The sequence below is a fragment of the Melopsittacus undulatus genome, unplaced genomic scaffold (genome assembly GCF_012275295.1).
Source record: "Melopsittacus undulatus isolate bMelUnd1 unplaced genomic scaffold, bMelUnd1.mat.Z mat_scaffold_674_arrow_ctg1, whole genome shotgun sequence".
Classification (NCBI taxonomy): Eukaryota; Metazoa; Chordata; class Aves; order Psittaciformes; family Psittaculidae; genus Melopsittacus; species Melopsittacus undulatus.
The window spans coordinates 22,128-41,348 of record NW_022994508.1 but is presented as its reverse complement, the minus strand read 5'-3'; the positions used below and the strand labels follow the sequence as shown (position 1 = coordinate 41,348).

Sequence of the window (19,221 nt, the reverse complement as noted above, 5' to 3'; positions counted from 1 at the left end):
AAAAGAACCCCAAACAATGTGCTGTCTACATAATTTAGGGAAAAAAGAAAAAACAAAGAAACCCAACCATCCAGCAATTAACCATCATTAAGAAAGTATTTACTCAGAGATAACACATGTTCAGGAGAGTGTGGGGAAGCAAAAGCAGATTTTTAGCAGAAGTATCCTGGAACTCATCTTTAAGCTCTGTTTTCATCCACTTTGGATCTCTTCCCCTTCAGAATTGCTTCCACAAAAACACCACTTCAAAAAGTTTGCATCATTTTGCATGACTAAAGGAGTAAATATTACACAACATAATAGAATGGGGAAATGATCAACACTCCCAGGGTGCATTTACATGAAGAGATTTAAAATCTTTAGGATCCTTAATTGAACAGTAACTCAACCCCTGTGATGGAATCAAAGTAAAGACAGTAGCAATGGCAGCGATTAGGCATTTCTATGATGTTCATTCCATTAATGGGTGCCACTGAATAGCTGCTTAGTTTCAGCTTAAAAGGTTTTCTATGTGAACCAAAGCCTTCAAGTTCTCCTTTTCCCAACAATCTTGGGATTTTCACCAGATAGCAGGACTAACAATTCAGACCCAACTAGTACATACACTAGAATCAAGTATTTGCAAGAGATGCACCTGCACTAACTTCAATCTCACGGGCTTTTGGGTCACAATAGCAGGAAAGATGTTTGACGTGGGTTTAAATGTGTAATTTATTAATAATAATAAGCTTGACAAGAACCTGTGGGTTGGTGCAGTGCTTTCACTAGTATTGTCCAATATTCAAGAGGATAACATTGCAATCAAACCTCTTTTTTACATGATAATCTTATCCTAAACTCATAAATATGCTGCACACTTTCAAGCACTCAATATACAACATAAGCCCAACATAAGAAACTACTGTTAAGCTCCTAGGGAAGGATAAAAATCACAAGCCTCCAAACGAATGGATTAAAAGAATATTTGGTTTTATACTCTTTACAACAGAAAAGGAACAGTATTAAAGCATCAGTAAGCTATAGGAAAGCAGATCAGCAGAAAGGGGAATCCATAATTTATGTTACATTCTCACCTGTCCTTGTGAAGAGGCTGGACTAGGATCTGCATTTTGTAGTGGGTCTAACTGATGTAGGTAGTCACTTGTGTCTTCAGATAAACCTCTGAACTTGCTGAGTTGAGCTTTAATGAGAGAGTTCTGCCGGGTGAGCTCAGCTATCTGTCCCAGCAGATCGCTGTTTGGAAGTAACTCTTCACCTGGGCTGCTTTTCCTAGTGTCACAGGAGGAGGACACACTGCTTTTCTCATGGGAACTCTCCAAGTCTCTGTCTGCAGGAGGAACTGGTTGCCTTCGAGAGATGAGACAGTTCTCAACTGTACTCTGTGCTCTCAGGAAGGAAGGTGAGCTCCTTTCCTTGCACGGTTCTCTGTCGGTGTTTTCAGGAGACTGAGGAATGACTGTGAATGCTGCAAACAAGAAACAAAGGAACAGTAGCGAAACAAACGTGATAATCATCAAGGAAATTGCAGTGACTTTATTGCATCAGGTTAGTAACAATCAAGCAGGCATCTGAATTGTAACATCTAGCTTGAATGGTGCTATGTAACTGATCAAAATCACTCTCACCGGCTTTATATTTCGTATTACAAACAGTCTACATTTAAATGGCTTTAATATAGATTGAGAGAGAAATCTGAGAGAAGATAAATGTTTTAATTTTTAGCTGACAGACCAAACACCACTTCTTAGTTAGTCCTCCATTTTCCAAAATACATCTACTTTACCTAATGGATTGTAACTTTGTATTTCAGCTCAGATATTTATACTGGGCTGGGAATTAAACTACTTGAATAATAAAACAAGATAATACAGACTTTTGGCATAATAAACTGGCTACTTACTCACCCTCTAGGAAAGGGGCTTCCATGCTCTGCCCTCAATAGTGGCATGGTCATCATTAGAAACAGGTAACACACCACACACTAAGCATGTTAACTGCACTGTCAGCTGCTATGTCCTAAATCCAAGCTGGATTTTGTGATCAAACGCAGATTTCTATGTTTTATATACCAAATAGCCTACCCCCTTCCCAAGCTTTAGCTTCTGCCTCTTCAGCAGAGCATGACATTTAAAAATTTACACACAAATTTGCTTTATGAATCATTTTTCATAAAGAAACATTCAAGAAGTTTAAGACTGGTTAAGCCATTTAGCATCCTTCACTGTCTTAAAAGAGTAAAAATACATTTCTACATAGCTGAATTGTAGCCAAGTCCAGGAATACAGTTTTATATTCCTGTTTCAAGTAACCTACAGTATCTGACAGTTCTCAATGGGACTGAGCTACCTGTAGCTCATATCCTCCTGATGTGCCTTCTCACTCACAGCAGCCCACCAGAAGGTTAAACTAGACAGAATCTTTCGGTTACCCTGCTACATCCTTAGAAACCAAAAGGACTTGTGGGTTATTTTTCTGACTTGGAAAAGACTTACAAAGCCACACAGTTGAGGCATGGAGATACAAAACCCCACTACTGTGCCTGCTTCTTGTCAGCACAGAGGATTACAGAGGCCTAGCACATCCAGTAAGATGCATGTGGTTACAATGACAATCGCAGGAGGAAACAGCTGATTTGGGGAGTTGCAAAGGATCCTAAATACCTTCCCTAATTACACCTGATGAACTTTCTTCCTCCTAACAACCAGAATTGAGTGTCTGCCTGTGGATACTGATACAAGACTGAGTTATTCTGGTTATCCCGCACCACACAAATTCATCCCATACTTCTTCAAGCCACTTCCTGTGTATTAAATGAAACCAAATGGAAACCTGCTCCCAAAGCCTTTAGAACAAGCTCTGCTGGAAGATTGGCTCAAAGCAAGAATATATAATCTACAGACATCCTGGTTTGTCTGCAGCACAGAATGCAAAGGCACTGAATTTACAGCTTTCAGTAGTCCCACTGTTACAGGTGATATAGGCTGGATTACAGCAGATGGCAGTCTGAGATGATGTGATGATATCAAAGAGCTACAGCAATACTACAGTTCACAATCAAAACCAGTATAAAATAAAAATGACAGTCTGGATTGCCACTGACAGGATCACAGGCAGCAGACGGAGAACTGCAGGAGACAGTCTAAAGGAAATCTAGTAAAAGACACAGAAAGTAAAGAAATGCATATGTGGATGCACAAGTTGGGTGTTCCAGTCACATAGGACTAATGTGTTTAAGTATACAGATTAAAAAATTTCAATAGAAAATCATAGAATCACAGAATGGTTTGGGTTGGAAAGGACCTTAAGATCATCCAGTTCCAACCCCTCTGCCATGGGCAGGGATGTCTCACACTAGACCATGTCACTCAAGGCTCTGTCCAACCTGGCCTTGAGCACTGCCAGGGATGGAGCATTCACCACTTCTTTGGGCAACCCGTTCCAGTGTCTCACCACCATCACAGTAAAGAACTTCTTCCTCATATCTAACCTGAACTTTCCCTGTTTCAGTTTGAACCCATCACCCCTTGTCCTAGCACTACAGTCCCTGATTAAGAGTCCCTCTCCTTGTAGGCCCCCTTCAGACACTGGAAAGCTGCTCTGAGGTCTCCAAGCAGCTTCTCTCTGCCAGGCTGAACAGCCACAACTTTCTCAGCCTGCCTTCATACAGGAGGTGCTCCAGCCCCAGATCATCCTCATGGCCTCCTCTGGACTTGCCCCAACAGCTCCATATCCTTCAAATAATATATCTCCAAAGGTAGTGTGAGATTGAAACATCAACACCCTACAGACTCCCAAGTCTACCAGAGCCAGAAAGATCTCACCATTCTGGAGGGGAGACAATTCCTGACTGCTCTTTCTGCCGGGGGGGTGACAACAGCACAGCTGGCTGGAAGACATGAGCTGGCAAGCCTCTACCAGATCCCACACCACCTGAGGTGCCTGGCCTTGGGGACACGTGAAAGGAAGTTCTTCCTGTGGAGTTTCAGCATATTTTCCCTGTTGCCTGCATCAGGCCTGGGCTCAGAACAGCTCAAGTCAGGTTTTTCTAAAGAAAAAGACAAAGGAGGGATAAAGTAACAATAAATAAATAAAATAATTAGTTTTAGTGCAATAGCAGTGGAAGGAAACATCTCAATAACAATGCTTCTATTCAGGTATCTGAAAAGACAGACTACAGTACACTCCACACACACTCCAAACTTCCTTCTGATCCACAGATACAGAACTCCTTCATTCAAGTATAATATAAATCTTTACTGTCCTTAAAAGCAAGACGGGCTCTTACATGGGGCCTTACAACTCGATCTTTTTCTGACTTAATTCAAATCAGACATCTCCTACATTAAAGAAAGAATAATCACTCTTCTGTATTTATCTACAAGTAGTTTATGTCTACATTGCCATCTATTTTGAAAGTACTAGGGAGGCAGAAGATGTAAAATATGAAATCAAAGTTTTAGCAAGCTATGAGACTACAGAAATTTTAATATGCTTTACTAGTGCTGACTTTGAATTGTCCCTTAATGATTTTGTTTGGGACATTTGTTCCCAGGAGAGAAGTTAGTGGAAAATTAAGCAGAACATACCTGATTCCAAAATGCAAGAGTAGTCAAAAAGCACCCTTCAAAAGCGAAGAGCCAGAAGAGAATATTCACATAAAATACTGCTTGTGGTTCACATTACTGATATTCTACGATTGAATTTAAAACCTATCACCTATTATTCAATGACCCTGGCAAGAAACAAGCAAGATCTTCGTGTTCTGCTTCACTGTACAGAAATGCATTTATGAAGTACACTCCTCACATGCTACTGTCACTGTGATATTCCACTCTCCTTTCTCAACTCATTCTTTCTCCAGAGAAGTCCTCTGTTAACTTACACATGGTTTCTGTCCTAAACTAGCTATCTCAAATGTTTCACATCCAGTCAGATGTCTTAAGGGTACAAGAGATCTCTTTCTGAAGCAGGAGAAGGAAGAAATAGTTTTGTAACTTTGGGAAGCATTTCCATAACTTTAGGAAGCTTTCCTCTCAGGAAGATGCCTTTTCCTCAGAAGAGACCTATAAGAAAAGATTTGGATATTCCACTCCTGCAAAACTGTTGATTAGGGAGATTTGGGCTTCGGCTGTTTTTTGTGGGGAGAGTGGTTGTGTGGTTTTCTTCTTCTATCCCCCAGAAAATCAGAGCAGAACACTGACAGAACAGGCTCCTTTCCTTCCAGGTAGCTCTTGCCTTGCTGTACTTCTTGATAAGTCTCTCCCAAGGCTCTGTCCAACCTGGCCTTGAACACTGCCCCGGATGGAGCATTCACCACTTCTTTGCGCACCCTGTGCCAGTGCCTCACCACCCTCATGGTAAAGAACTTCTCCCTTATATCCAATCTCAACTATCCGTTTCAGTTTACAAGTATCAAGTAGCAGATTTCTGTCTGGTTAGCTAACAGGCTTCAGAAGCTGCTATTTCTGATCAGCAGCGACCTCCAGCGTCTCATGGAAGAACCAATTTCAGACTGTCAGGCTGCCTCAGCAACAGAAAGGCAAGATCCCGATTCGGTTTTTTGTTTGCTTGTTTGGGTTTTGTTTTGTTTTAAGGTTAATCTTGAAGTCCTGATCCGGACCGAATGATGCCAATGGGGATGGAATACAACCTATAATATTGTTAAAAAATAATCTGTAGCAAAAGACAACAGAACCCCTGGCATATGAACTACCAGAAGTAAGGTTCATGCTCATGCAAGGCATAGATGTCTGCTTGAGTAACTATTAAGTACCAGATTTCCCACTACAGGGATAAACGAGCCACAACTCCCGTTTCATCCTTCACACACTCATACACACACCTTGGCCATTTGCTGGACCTTTGCCTGTAACTCCAAAATGGTTTGGACTTTGTTCTCTTCTGGGTTCTACCAAAGGGAGGCCTTCAAATGCTCGTGTGAGAGCCATCAGCTGTTCATCTGTTACTGTCATGTATTGCTGAAGCTTCTTCTAAAGGAGAAAAAAGAAAAAAAAGAGAGGGATATGGAAATCTGTACTCCACAAACTAGAAAATTAGATACTACAAGCAGCCCTGTGAAGAAATTTGGCCTCTTAATACCACTGCATGTGTCTGTAGGATTCCAGTGAGGTATTAAATACCAGTGTCTCCACATTTCTCATTTATTTCCTCTCCTGTCCCAAACAAATTATTTGGTATTCCTTTCCTAACTCACAACCCCACTTCCTCTCCAATGTTGCTTTATTGCTTCATTCCCAAAAATAACCACTGAACAAATCTACATCCATTGCAAACTGGAAAAAAAGAGAAAATGCAGTTTTACATCCAGGCTACTCAGCTGCTTCCAGTAGTCTTACCAGTACAGAAGTGCTGAGGAAGATGCTTAAGGTTTTAGATTGATAAAGTAAAGCTCAATTTCACAGAAATACAGTTTTCCTCAGGCTTTGAATTTAAATAAAGGTAAAATAATGACTTTCCAAGCATTCCTTCCCCACATCTCCTACTTGCTGTTGAAATTCCCAGGCTCCTCATTCAATTTTATCATTTCTTGAACATGAGGCAATGCATCTCAGCCCATACTTGCAACACAACTCAGTATTCCTACAAGTCATCCGAATGGGTAAGGAGCAAGGGGCTCAGTACCTGCATAGTACTGTTTTCCTCCCTGACTAGAAGTATTTCTGCAGTCAGAGCATCAATCAGTTCTCTGTGTTCATTCAACATCTCCTCTTGCTGCTGCCTCATCACCTCCTTCTCACGCAGCTGCATTTCACTCTAAAGAGGGAAAAAAGTTAAAAACCTACTATAACCCAATACAGATTTATATTTAGAACCAGGAATGGGTCAACACGAGCTCGAACTGCAACAGCTCTTCCCACTATTGCTAAATTGACTTAATTACATTCACAAATCCAATTTTCATGGCTTGAGAACTGTCAGAGAGCTTACTGTTTCTTCTTTGTTGCTCCAGAACACTGTAGGGAGTCCTGTATGTCTTTTTTTTTCTGCCTTTACAACTTTTCCAGGCCTTAACTACCAGCATTGTCTCTCTGCATGGATACAGGTTTTTAAGTCACTGAATCTTCATGCAGTAACCAAGTAACTCCAGATGTGCTGAAAGTTCTACAGGGTTTAGTTTGTTGTTTTGTCTTTGTTGGTTTTTTTTTTAAAGAACCAAAAAAATTTATATGATAAATAATTAACTTGAGCATGAGGATAAAGACCTTACTGTAATGAACCTCTTGCCCTAAAAAGATATTATCATAGAGTTCCAGACTGGTTTGGGTTGGAAGGCACCTTAAAGTTCAACCAATTCCAACCCCCTGCCACAGGCAGGGACACCTTCTGTTAGACCAGGCTGCTCCAAGCCCCATCCAACCTGGCCTTGAACACTGCCAGGGATGGGGCAGCCACAGCTTCACTGAGCAACAGGGAAGAACTTCTGCCTAAGATCTCATCTCAATCACCTCTCTGGCAGGTTAAAGCCATTCCCTCTTGTCCTGTCCCAACAGGCCCTTGTAAAAGATCCCTCTCCAGACTATCATTTATTATCAATTGCTAAATAGATCAGTCTATTATTTTGACATAGAACACTGCAGTAGCCAGGCTTCCTGTACATAAAAGAGTACCATTCCTGTTCATAAACATTCCTGTTCATGAAAGAGGCCCTTCTATCACTAATGGGTAAATGGACTGACACTTTTTGGACCACCACTACTAAAAGAATAGAGGCTACAAAGTCAAATAAACATGTCAGTATTAGTAGGTGGAGCTCTTCCCCAGATGGTTGCCTGTATTTACACAAAGGAATTCCTGAATAAGAGAAATACACCCCATCTCCAAATTTCACATAATTTCAGCTGGTATTTTCCACTGAGAGACACTTGCTCCAATCAAATCCTCTCTTTTCACTCGGGATACCTGTTTCTAACAAAGTTCTAACTCTAAATTGCATGCAATCCAAATAATAAGAAAACAATAATCAGACTTCAAAGTGAACTGACTGGGAGCCAAAAAAGACAGAAGTTCATGTCTGTAAAGCAGCTTTATACCTTTTTTATGCACTCTATAGAAGCAATATAAAGTCTTCTCACCTCTTTGAGGTAGCGCATCAGACGACAGAGAGCGTTCACCAGTGACAAGGTAAACCCACTGAGCCCTTCACTTCTCTCAGTTTTCTGAACCACACGACCTGTACATCGTTCATATTCCTCCAATTCATGCTCCACTTCATGCATCATGTGTTTAAGAACATCCAGGCTGGATTTATTGTCCCTCTGAAGGTCAATGGGGATTGAATTACCTGAGGAACCATCTCTCCTCTGTCTCACAGAGCTCTGGGCAGTTTGTTTCCTTTTCACTGAGGAGAAAAAAAAAAACCATAAAAAGTGTAATTGGAATTTCAACTTTTATAAAAGCTTTGCAGTACCAGAAAAATGACATTGTTTATTAAAGCAAATCAAAGGAGAAGCCCTCTCTTGCCCTGAGCTGGAATGGACCATCAAAGAATGTAATTTCAGTTTTCACATCATCAAAAAACACATCTTCTACCACCATATTAGTACCTCTCAAGTATGATTGCTTGGTGCTTTTATCTTAGATACCTGTTTATACTTTCCTCCTTCTCAGCTAACAGCACAGAAACATTTGCCAGTGAACAGCCAGTGAAAAATACCAGCTGCTTTCAGGTCTCATATTTAGTGAACAACTCTTTTACAACAGTCCTTTCATGTTACAGTTTGTATTTAATATCAGTTCCCACATACAAATCTGTGTAGAATATGGGTACTGAAATGCATCACAAGTCTGTGCAGCATAGAATAGAAAGCTGTAACAGAAACTGGCTCACAAGAAGCTCAACATGACCCATCAATGTGCGCTTGCAGCCCAGAAAGCCAAATGTAACCTGGCCTGCATCAAAAGCAGCATGGCCAGCAGGCTGAGGGAGGTGATTCTCTCCCCTCTACTCTACTCTTGTGAGACCCCACCTGCAGTACTGCATCCAGCTCTGGGACTCCCAACACAAGAGGGACATGGACCTGTTGGAGCGAGTCCAGAGAAGGGCCACAAAGATGCTGTGAGGGCTGGAGCACCTCTTCAATGAAGACAGCCTGAAAGAGCTGGGCTTGTTCAGCCTGGAGAAGAGAAGGCTCCAGGGAGACCTTAGAGCAGGTTCCAGTGCCTATAGAGGCTACAAGAAATCTGAAGAGGGACTTTTTACAAGGACATGCAGTGACAGGACAAGGCGGAATGGCTTTAACCAACCAGAGGGTAGATTCAGATATTAGGAAAAAATTATTTACTGTGATGACAGTGAGACATTGGCACAGGTTGCCCAGTGTGGCTACCCCATCACTGGCAGTGTTCAAGACCAGGCTGGATGGGGCTTGGAGCAATCTGCTCTAGGCGAAGGTGTCCCTGCCCATGGCAGCAGGTTGGAACTGGATGAGCTTTCAAGGTCCCTCACAATCCAAACCATTCTGTGATTCTAAGAAACAGAAAACCCCTGCACAGCAAAGAACTCCACAGCTTGCAAAGTAACAGATGGCATCAAAAGGCTGTATTTATGGTTCCCAGATTCCTATGGAATTTGCTTTGCCAACGAACCTGCAGAATAGAGGGGAATAGGACTATGAAACATCCATCCTTAGATGCTCAAGACTTACATGGACAATGTTTCCCATAATCCAACAGTCAGCCCTGTGACAACTTCCAAAGATCCCTTTCAATCTATGTCACCTTATGATATTGAGGACATTGGTCAAAGGGAGGTAAGTACTAAACCTTTTGCTGCAATTTGCTTTTGTTTCCTTGACTTCGGGTTCAGCACTTGTCTCACACTGTAAGCGGAGTCTTCAGTCTCTTCTTCGTCTTCCTTGTGAAGTCTTGAATGAATTCTCTTGACTACACTGCTACCATTGAGGGCTGATTTAAACACAACACAAAAAAGTACATAAGTGAAGTATTTCAGGAATGTTCTGAACAGTAATATGTTATAAAGTAATTTTATTAGAAGAACTGTCTTTTTAGTCTGGAGATTTATCCAAGCTAAATAAGCATATGTCTCTGTCTCCCACCTCACCCAAAAGAGGAATCCACACAGGATCCTGCGAGTAGCTCAACCACCCCCGAGATGCTGATTTGGCAAATCCAACCTGACTGATCCCATGATGGAGAAGCAGTTGGAGTCAAAGGCACATTTGATTCCTGTGATAAGGCAGTTTTTCTCATATCCTTTTCCTGTGATAAGGCAGTTTTTCTCATATCCTTTTCAGCCCACAACTGGGAATTCACCAAGGAATTTTCTTCTCTCAACAACCGAAGTAGTCTACATGCAAAACAAGCATAACAGTGAATTGCAACAGGATAAAAGCATGATTCTAAGTTATCTGTACAGTCTGGAAAAAGCTTTTCAAGATATCTGTAATTGCTCAGGTGAGTTTCCTCCTCTAATTAATGCCCAGTCTGAATGTTACAAGGAAGGCTTTCCCTGGAATTCTGAGGTCAGGAAAGGAGGACAAGGGCAAAATGAAAAACTAACTACAACCATGCAACACCTTAGACATTAAAAAAAATCTTCTTCTAGTGTTAAGGAGGTGGAAACCTGACTGGATATATTTGTACTGACCTGTCAGAACTGATGCTGGATTTGAAACGCGGAGAGTCATGGTGTCCATCTTCTGATTGACAGATTGATGATGCCTCCTCTTCCACTTCATTAAGAGCCTTTTCAGGAGACAACAAAGGAAACAAAAAAGGGACTTTCAGAGCAATTTCAGTTTATTTTTAGGAAGAAGTTCGAGATAAATTTTTGGGAACTGTTTCCAAGAAAAACAAAAAACATTTGTTCCAGTCTCCACTTCTGCAATAATATTAGGAAGAAAAACAAGAAAAGAAGAAAACCCAAGAAAAACGCAATCCTCTGTGGCAAGAATTTTTGGGGACTTCAGCACTGATAAAATCCTGATACTAACAATTGCCCCTGAAAATATCACAGCAAGCAATTAATTCAATTTCCAATACTGGGTTTTATTATTTGTATTAAATAAGAAAGACTGCACACACTAAGATAAAAAAAGCTTTAAAGACTGCACCAAAACAAATGCAGACATATAGCAGGCAGAGGATGGAAAAAGCAACTTAAATTACAGCATTGCTAAAATTCCAGCCTTTTGAAATTAAAAACTAAACAACTTTGCAATGAGAGCTGTAAAATTACATTTATATTCTATGTGTGAAATGCAACCAGAGCAAGATACAATTCTGTGCCCTACATGCATAGCAAAACTTCAGCAATCAAATTTGGAACTAGGGTTCTTCAAAATACCAGATCTCTATGCTTCTGGATAAGCTTCACCAGAGAGCCTTTAACTATGATTTTTGTAGGCAAGTAAGGACAAGAAAAATCACACAGAAGTTCAGCAGACAACTCTCGGTATATGTTTCTTTTACATAGCATAAGCCTATCCTGCGGCACGCATCCAGCGACACAGCTCACAAAAGATGCTACACTTAATTCTTTATATTAAAAAAAACCCCAAACCAAATACCACACTGAAATACATGACAAAGAAGTACTGCAACTCCAATTGCAGATATTTGTGCAAGATAGTAAGAAACAGGATTAGAGAACCATGAGAATAAGACACCATCACTTTTGCTCCCACAGCCCTTTTTGTCTTTATCAGTGAGCTGTTTTCTGGGAGTGTCATATGCCTGTTCTCAAGCCACAGTGAGCATTCCTGGTACAACTCACATTATGAAAAGAAAACAGAACACAAGGTCAACATAAATGGACCTTTAAACAAATTTAAAGAACTTCAAAACTTTTTAAACAGATCTAAATAATTGTAAAATACTGTGAAGTATTAAAACTTTAACTTGTAGGACTAATCAAGACAGTGGAGATAACTGGAGTACATGTACATGTGTTGTCAGAAACAAATTGGAGCCCAACTGGCTATGTCCCCATATATGCAGACATAATTAGAAAATCAGAGGTATGTTTTATATACTAAATATACTATTTCTCTGTGTATATATAAATATATATTAAATATTAAAATATACATACATTTCACTATGTAACAATTAGTTAAGCGAGAGAATTGTTTTCTTAGTCTGTAATTTGTTCTCAAGTTAATACCAGGATTGCAAAGAGAGAGCATGTTAACATGAAGGCGTTTCTATGCCACGTTTGTTGCTCATATTCAAAGTTTAAGAAATCAAAAAACCACAGTTCCCAGAGTCTCACAAAACCAACTCAGCTCCATTTAACACAATTTTCTACATATGTTCTCAACATAGTATACAACACACAGAAGACAGGTTTCTGCTTGGAAACTCTGCCGTTGAATATTATTCCTTTGTGCAACCAAAAAAACCACAGGACATGCACAGAACAGGACATACATTACCTGGGAACGCATGACAGATTCGCTAAGGATGGAAAGCTGAGTGGGAGTATCACGTTTTTGTACAATGGGTCCTTGAGATGATTCTAGGTCACAGTTAGGAGCCATTGTTACATTAGGGATACCTAGAGGAATTAGACAAAACAGGGAAGAACACAGAGGACTCGGTCTTCGGGTATCACAAGACTTTGTATTAAAAAGCAAGTTCCCATACTTATCACAAAAAGGGTCATAGGGATGTACAATGCTTTAAGCAACTGCCAAAGGCCAACTATACTGTTATCTTAACATATTTGGCCACGTACCAGGCTTTTGTCCTCATCTATGTGAATACACTTGTGCAGAAGCAGCATGTAGTCATTATAAGCAAAAGACAATGACAGCCTACAGAGAAGATAACCTATGTTTAACATTCCACATGAAAACAGCCAATCCTGCCCTCCAGCAGTGTAACGACCCACAAACTAGGGTAAGAAAATGAAAAGCCTTGTTCACAAATTACTGAGGAACTTTCTGCAATATCCAAGCAGTCAACCAATGTGGTAATGACCATCAAAACTACTCCACTGGCTCAGACTGGTGCTCTGTACAGGCCAGTAGCTTGGCTGTGGGAAACAGTAAGCATGAAGTGTTTCACACTAAATGATCTGAAATTCCACAAGTGGTCCACAATTGCATAGTACAGCAGCATAACAAGCCATGGGTCGCTCTACCCTGCCATGGAAGGTGCTATCTGTGTTTTATCCAACATGAACAGGATCTGTTCTGCTACATCACATGATGAGATGAAAACAGTTAAAAATAACACTTTGCAAAGTGGAACTATTTAGGAAAAGCAAGGAGATAACCTTAAATGTGCTACCATATATAAATGAGATGGTCTACCTGTTCGCGTGCGAGGAGCATCCCCAACCAAGTCTTTTGCCACAGCTATAACCTGATCACTTCGTTCCAATACATCTTGCAACTGGTATTGATCAGACAGAATCTGAAAGTATAGCATATAAGGAAATATTCCATACTGGGCAGACCAATTTTTCCTTTGTTTTTTTTTAGTATTGTTCTTTCAACAGCCAGCAAGAGAACAGCCAACAAGACAATGTTTGCAAAGCTGACATCTGACAGGCAACCAAAAGTGCACTATTTGCTGAGATCCAAACCAATTCAGGCAGACTTGCTTCATTCAGCCTTGACTACTGAAAATCCTGCTGAAAAACTTAAGCCACTGACCACCACAGAAGTTTCAACAGACATAAACACAGCTGACTACATCTGTCATAGGAAGATGTTTTGGGAATCTCCACACATTTCTCACAAGGCACAGATCCTGTATTCAAGGTCTCTCTCCCCCGGTATTTGAAGTCCATCCCTGGCACCAGGGTGAGTGACCAGAGTCCTTAAAGTGCAAAGCAAGAGGTATTTAGCTACTGTGAGCTGAATAGAGCTGAGCAGGGATACGGTTTCAGGTGTCCCCAGTTTGAATTGAACACAATTTCAAACTCCTCACTGACTCGTGGTGTTCTTCACAAAGCTGGAAATTTAAACTTAGTAAAATTACACCCCACAACTTGGGAAGAAGGTAGTTACTCTTGTACGACCGAAAAGAGAGCAGATGTGCGAGTGACCTCCACTTCATCATGGTTAATTCAATTTAGCCAGAGAGGGTGCAAGCACTTCAGAAAATCCTGCAGAAAAGACAGGTGTATGTATGCTCTCCTGCTCAAGATTTGAGAACTGACTGACCTTTCTTGCTCCCCCAGGAATCATAACAGGGACTTGTCTGCAGCAGTTTCACAGCACTATATGCCGTTATCTCCACTAAGCTTCTTTCAATGTCCATTGATGAATTTGCTGGTTTATATTCAGCCTCATTCAAAAAATTCTAGGCAGTGGCAATTTCATCTGTTGCCCACTCCCGTATCTTAGTATGCTTTGTTATGTCAAGAAGTTTCCCCACATACCTACATTCCATGTCTTTCTAATCTTTTGAGCCTGAATTACACTGCAGGACATTATATTTCTCCTCAAAAGCAATTCAGCAAACCAGTGAATATTCATCTTTCAATCATCTCACATATCTGTTTTCCCAAATCACTATTCAGTTTTCACACATGACACCAACTAAACTTAGTCTTTCCATTCCACCATCTGATGTCAAAACAATAGAGGTTTTTAGACAAAGCTATGCCAGATCTGAAGGAAGAAGAATGCAAGGAAGGCAGGGAAGGCATGGAAATAATTTCCTGTCCCAAAACAATTTCTTTCCCCAAAGCAATTAAAACTAAGGTGGTGTGTTTAATCAGACAAAAGCTATACCAATTCATTTTTCACTTTCCCTACTAGAACTCTTTCAGCATCAGCAGCTTCTGCAGCTTCACCCTGCTGATGAAGACATTATGAACATTTCAGAACATTGTTCCCAAGTTAGCTTAGCTCACATGTATTTGAGATCAGCAGAAAACAATGTCGTATCTACCTCTAGCCCCATTGGGCTCATTTACATGCCCTTGACAAATGCTGTACTTTGTCTCAGTTTAGTATCAGCCATGGATTTCATTAAAATTCATCTTCTCTTTAAATTGTTTTTAAAGACTAGACTAATCCTAAAACCTCCCCATTACGATAATCCATTCACCACCTACCCTTCAGTGCAATACATTAACATGTGTGGCACCTCCACATTCACAATCCACAGTTACAGAGGCAAGCTTGTATTATTTTTTCATTCAGATTTTTAGGCAGACAAATCCCAAAATATTAAAATTTTGCTTATCTGTTTTGTAACTTTTCAGCCTACAAGGTTGAAAAAATCACTAGCAGCAGCATCTTCCTAGTTTTTGCCTCTGAGTCTGTTGCAATTGAGTAGGATTCAGGATGCTTAGGAAGCTATACTCACAGCAGTAAAGGAAAAGAGATCACCAAGGTAAGAGGACACAATCTACAGTGGTGTCTTGCATTGGGAGACACAGACTGAAGAGTCCCCTCAGTTACTCTGAGCAACAGGACCTAGTAATTAACAAGATTAAAGCTCCAGACAGGAAGACGTGGTGACTCTCCTCCACTTATTTTTTCTCTCCACTCAAAAAGATGCTAGTGTTTCAAACAGCAACAGCCAGATGGGTTTCATCTCACCTGGCATCATCTCCTGTTGTCCTCCTGTCTGGAAACATCTTTTCTCCAGTTCAGAAGCAGACACAGTAAAGTAACCTCTTAAGTATGAAGGGCAAAGACACTCGGTAGGAATTGATATTTGTGCATTACCATTAGAATGGCAAAAACTTCAGAAGACTATTTCCTATTGATGAGTTATACATCTGTGAAATGAGTAAAATCACATAATAGGTAGTGCAGCCAAATCGTAGCAGGATAGCCATCAAATCTAACTTTGTGTTAAATCATTTATTTCTGCAGGGAAGTGTTACTGAAACTTACTTTTTACTACATTAGAGAAATCTGTATAAAAGCCTATCATAGCTTTTCTGAATACTCCATGAAAATGCACTTGGCAGAAAAGTATGAAGGTAACAAAAGGAAAAATTAATTTTGAGGCTTCATCAGCACGATACCCTTAACACAAAAATTCTATGGGGTCAAGCAGGTGTCAAACAGGAAACTAGAAGGTGAACTTCAATTCCAAGTACTTAAATTTGTTTCTGTCTATGTCTGAATGTTCTGAGAGATCAGAAGACTTCTGAAAATGCAGAGAAGCTGCAAGAGAGAATGGGTCTGTGATGGCTAACTCACTGCACATTTATAGCACTACCAGATCATGTTTATCTGAACTGCTAGATGAATACTGTTCATTAGCAATTTTTACCTACAAGAAAATCCTCAGACTGTCAAAGTGCTGATGAGGTCTGAAAGCTAACAACCATGTTTTGAGACTAGTTTTTGTAACATATGGCAAGGAGTTGTGTGGCATATGAAACAAAAGGATGTCTACCACTGAAATCTTCTTCCAGACAGGGACATCTACTGTCTGTTAGCTAAGCTTATGTTCAGTATTTAAAAGCAATTAAAGCAGTACATTTTCAGTCAGAGTGCTTCAGAATGCCTAGAGAGCAACTTTTTCAATTCCCAGATGATAAGCTTGTCTGCTAGCAGCCATAGCTCCTCAACCTCTGTTGTGCCACTTTTCCTTCCAGACCAGCTCTTTCTTACCAACTTCTTGCCCCTATGATTGCATTTTCTCTGTGTTACAAAAGATATGGTAGATAAGGATGTCCCTCCCAGAAAGAGAAACACTTATGTTTCCATCAAAGAAAAATACTAGAGAGGAGAAGGAAAAGGCGAGAGAGCAATAAGAACACAAGGAATACAGATACTTTTCACAACACAGAGTTTAACTCTGCAGTTACTGTTGAGATGCCAGGAGGCCTGCAAAATTACACAGGGCATAGCCAGGCAACAAGGATCAAATGTACAACTGTATAGATGAGTTAGCCTATACTGTATGCACACAGCACAGAGAGGAGGGAAAGTGCATGCATATACAAAGTCAAGTTATCCACCAAGAGGAGCAAATGCTGACCTATCTGCAAGAGCAGTTTTCCACTACTGCTGCAAATAATCTTCAGCAGGCTGAAAGTGTGGGTTTAGCTCTCACCTCACGCATCAGAATCAATTTTCTTTTCTCCAAGGAATCAGTTGCCTTTTGCTTCTTCCATTTTCTTTTCAGTGCTTTCTCTTGCAGTTCCAGCTGCGCCAGTGCTTTGTTTTTTGACTTGTGTATTTCGTGGCGACGCAGCTATATAAACATGAAAGAAACCATTTCAAAATCAAGGGATGATCTAAAGCAGAATTTGCAGAGTGATGCTAACTAGCTCTTCCTGATTTTATCATTCATTCACTGAATACTGTTTATATTCACTTCATGGTAGCACCAATCACAGCTTCACAAGCATCTAGAAGCTTACAGTGCCATCGTTTTCACCTGCTCCACACCACTGACTCAGCAAGAGTCATCTCAGCTGTAAAGGGAGAAAAAAACCCAAACACTTTCACCTCTAATATGCATAAAAAGACATAATGCATTTCCTGATTTAACACTGTCAGTCACCAGCAATATTCTCTCCTAACACTTACTAAAGTGTCTTGAAGCTATGAAGTCTACCATTTATAGAACTAGGCCTCTCTCTGCTATTGTGTACATATGTCCTGACTAACCTGTCAAAATTCATAAGCAACAACAGCTCATACTGCTACTCCATCCTGGTAATCAGTGAGACCAATGACAATGAAATAGAGCTTACATATTTTGCAATGAACAGGTATTTCAGTATAAAGTTACATTAAGCCATTAAACAAAAATTGAGTATACTCTGAATTAGAGAGATTCCTAAAATAACGCACAGCTTTCAGTCCTTAAAGCAGAGATGAGACTTAACTTCAAAACCCACTGAGTTTTTATGCATTTATGGTTTTATGATGGGATACAGTTTACTGAAATAAAAACTGTGGCTACTGCTTCCCCAGGGAAACAGAAAACTGAAAACCACCAACCACCAGAGCTAGGGATGCCTGGTATCATGAACAAAGAACTAACACTAAGGAGAGGGTATTTTCCGAACCTTAAAAAGGGAGGAAATATCCCCCAGAGTAGGGTAAACACTTAGGTCAGATAACCAGCTAAATCTCCTTGCTGCAGCGACTGCTATCACACTTACAATGTCCTCAGGAGTTGCACGGTGGACTGACAGATCATGGACGGTGCTCTGCAAACAGGAACCCCAGAACACATCAAAAGCCAGAACTGAGTACAAAGTAGGAGTTTTTTCAACTTTCATTTAAAAATACAAAATAAAACTCAAAATTACAATATAATTATCATATAGAGTACAGAAGTGTGAATTTTTAAGCCACTGTAAAGCATTCCATTCTCAGCGAGGTAGGCAAACAGCAAAACCGACACCTCTACCAAGCCAAATCCACCCACAAACCGAGAATGTCCCGTATATGACCCCCCCACCATGGAGGACGGCTCCCCCCAACCCCAGCCAGCACCTCCGTGGGCACGGAGCCTCCCTGGTTCTTCCCCAGCCGGCCAGAGGCCTTAGCTCGGTGTGCGCGGCACCCGGCTCCAACAACCCCGCCGCCGGGCCCGAAAGCCGCCCCAGGCCGGAGCAGGCCCGGGGAGAAGGAAGCACTTACGTCCCAGTCCCGTTTAACCGGCCTCCTCGGGCCCTTCCTGCCGGCGGCACGGGGCCTCGGCCCGCGCAGCACCGACATGACCAGTCCCACAGCGCGAAGGGGGCGGGAGCACAACGGCGTAACGGCGGCGCCTAGAGCCTCCCGCTGTTGCCATGGGAACGGCGCCATTCCCCGCCCGCCGTGCTCGCTGGCCCTCACCCCCTCCGGACGGGTCGCTACCGCCGGTGCCTGCGGCTCCCCTCCCGTCACCGGTTTGCGGTGGGGAAGCAGCCGCTGCCCCTGCCCGCCCCGCTGGGCAGTACTGCAGGGGGCACAGGGACCCCCGGGTCCCTCACCCCCGGTGTAGGGCAGCGCATTGGCAGTTCCAGCCCTGTGTGGACAGGGTTCTTTATACTCCACAGGGAAAATCCACATGAGCTACTCCTAGCACTGTCGATTAGCCATATCTTCTGCCTCCCGCATTAATGTTCTTTTCCTTTACATCCTTCTGCACCACAAACACCCTGCCAGGCCATCTCTCAGTGTCCTGAGGAAGCCTTGGAAACCTCCCCATGTGACAATATGTATTTCAGATCCCATTAGGGATGACTGAGAGCAGGACATCACACAAACTACTACATTGAGAGCCCATCAGATTAAAGAGTGGCCCTGGGTGGTG

General features: G+C 41.4%; 1 protein-coding gene across 1 annotated transcript; it reads right to left on the bottom strand.

Moving 5' to 3' along the window:
• Positions 1–1,073: 1,073 nt before the first annotated feature.
• On the bottom strand, positions 1,074–18,651 carry LOC117438835 (spindle and centriole-associated protein 1-like; the record flags this gene model as incomplete). Its single annotated transcript, XM_034074219.1, is given in 16 exon segments — positions 1,074–1,465; positions 3,822–3,855; positions 3,857–3,954; positions 3,957–3,980; positions 3,983–4,045; positions 5,843–5,990; positions 6,643–6,774; positions 8,094–8,359; positions 9,784–9,924; positions 10,155–10,327; positions 10,628–10,725; positions 12,417–12,538; positions 13,299–13,401; positions 17,020–17,160; positions 18,080–18,127; positions 18,564–18,651. Coding segments are annotated over 16 exon segments (2,061 nt in total), but the record flags the coding sequence as incomplete, so codon positions are not given.
• Between the last annotated feature and the right edge of the window lie 570 nt (positions 18,652–19,221).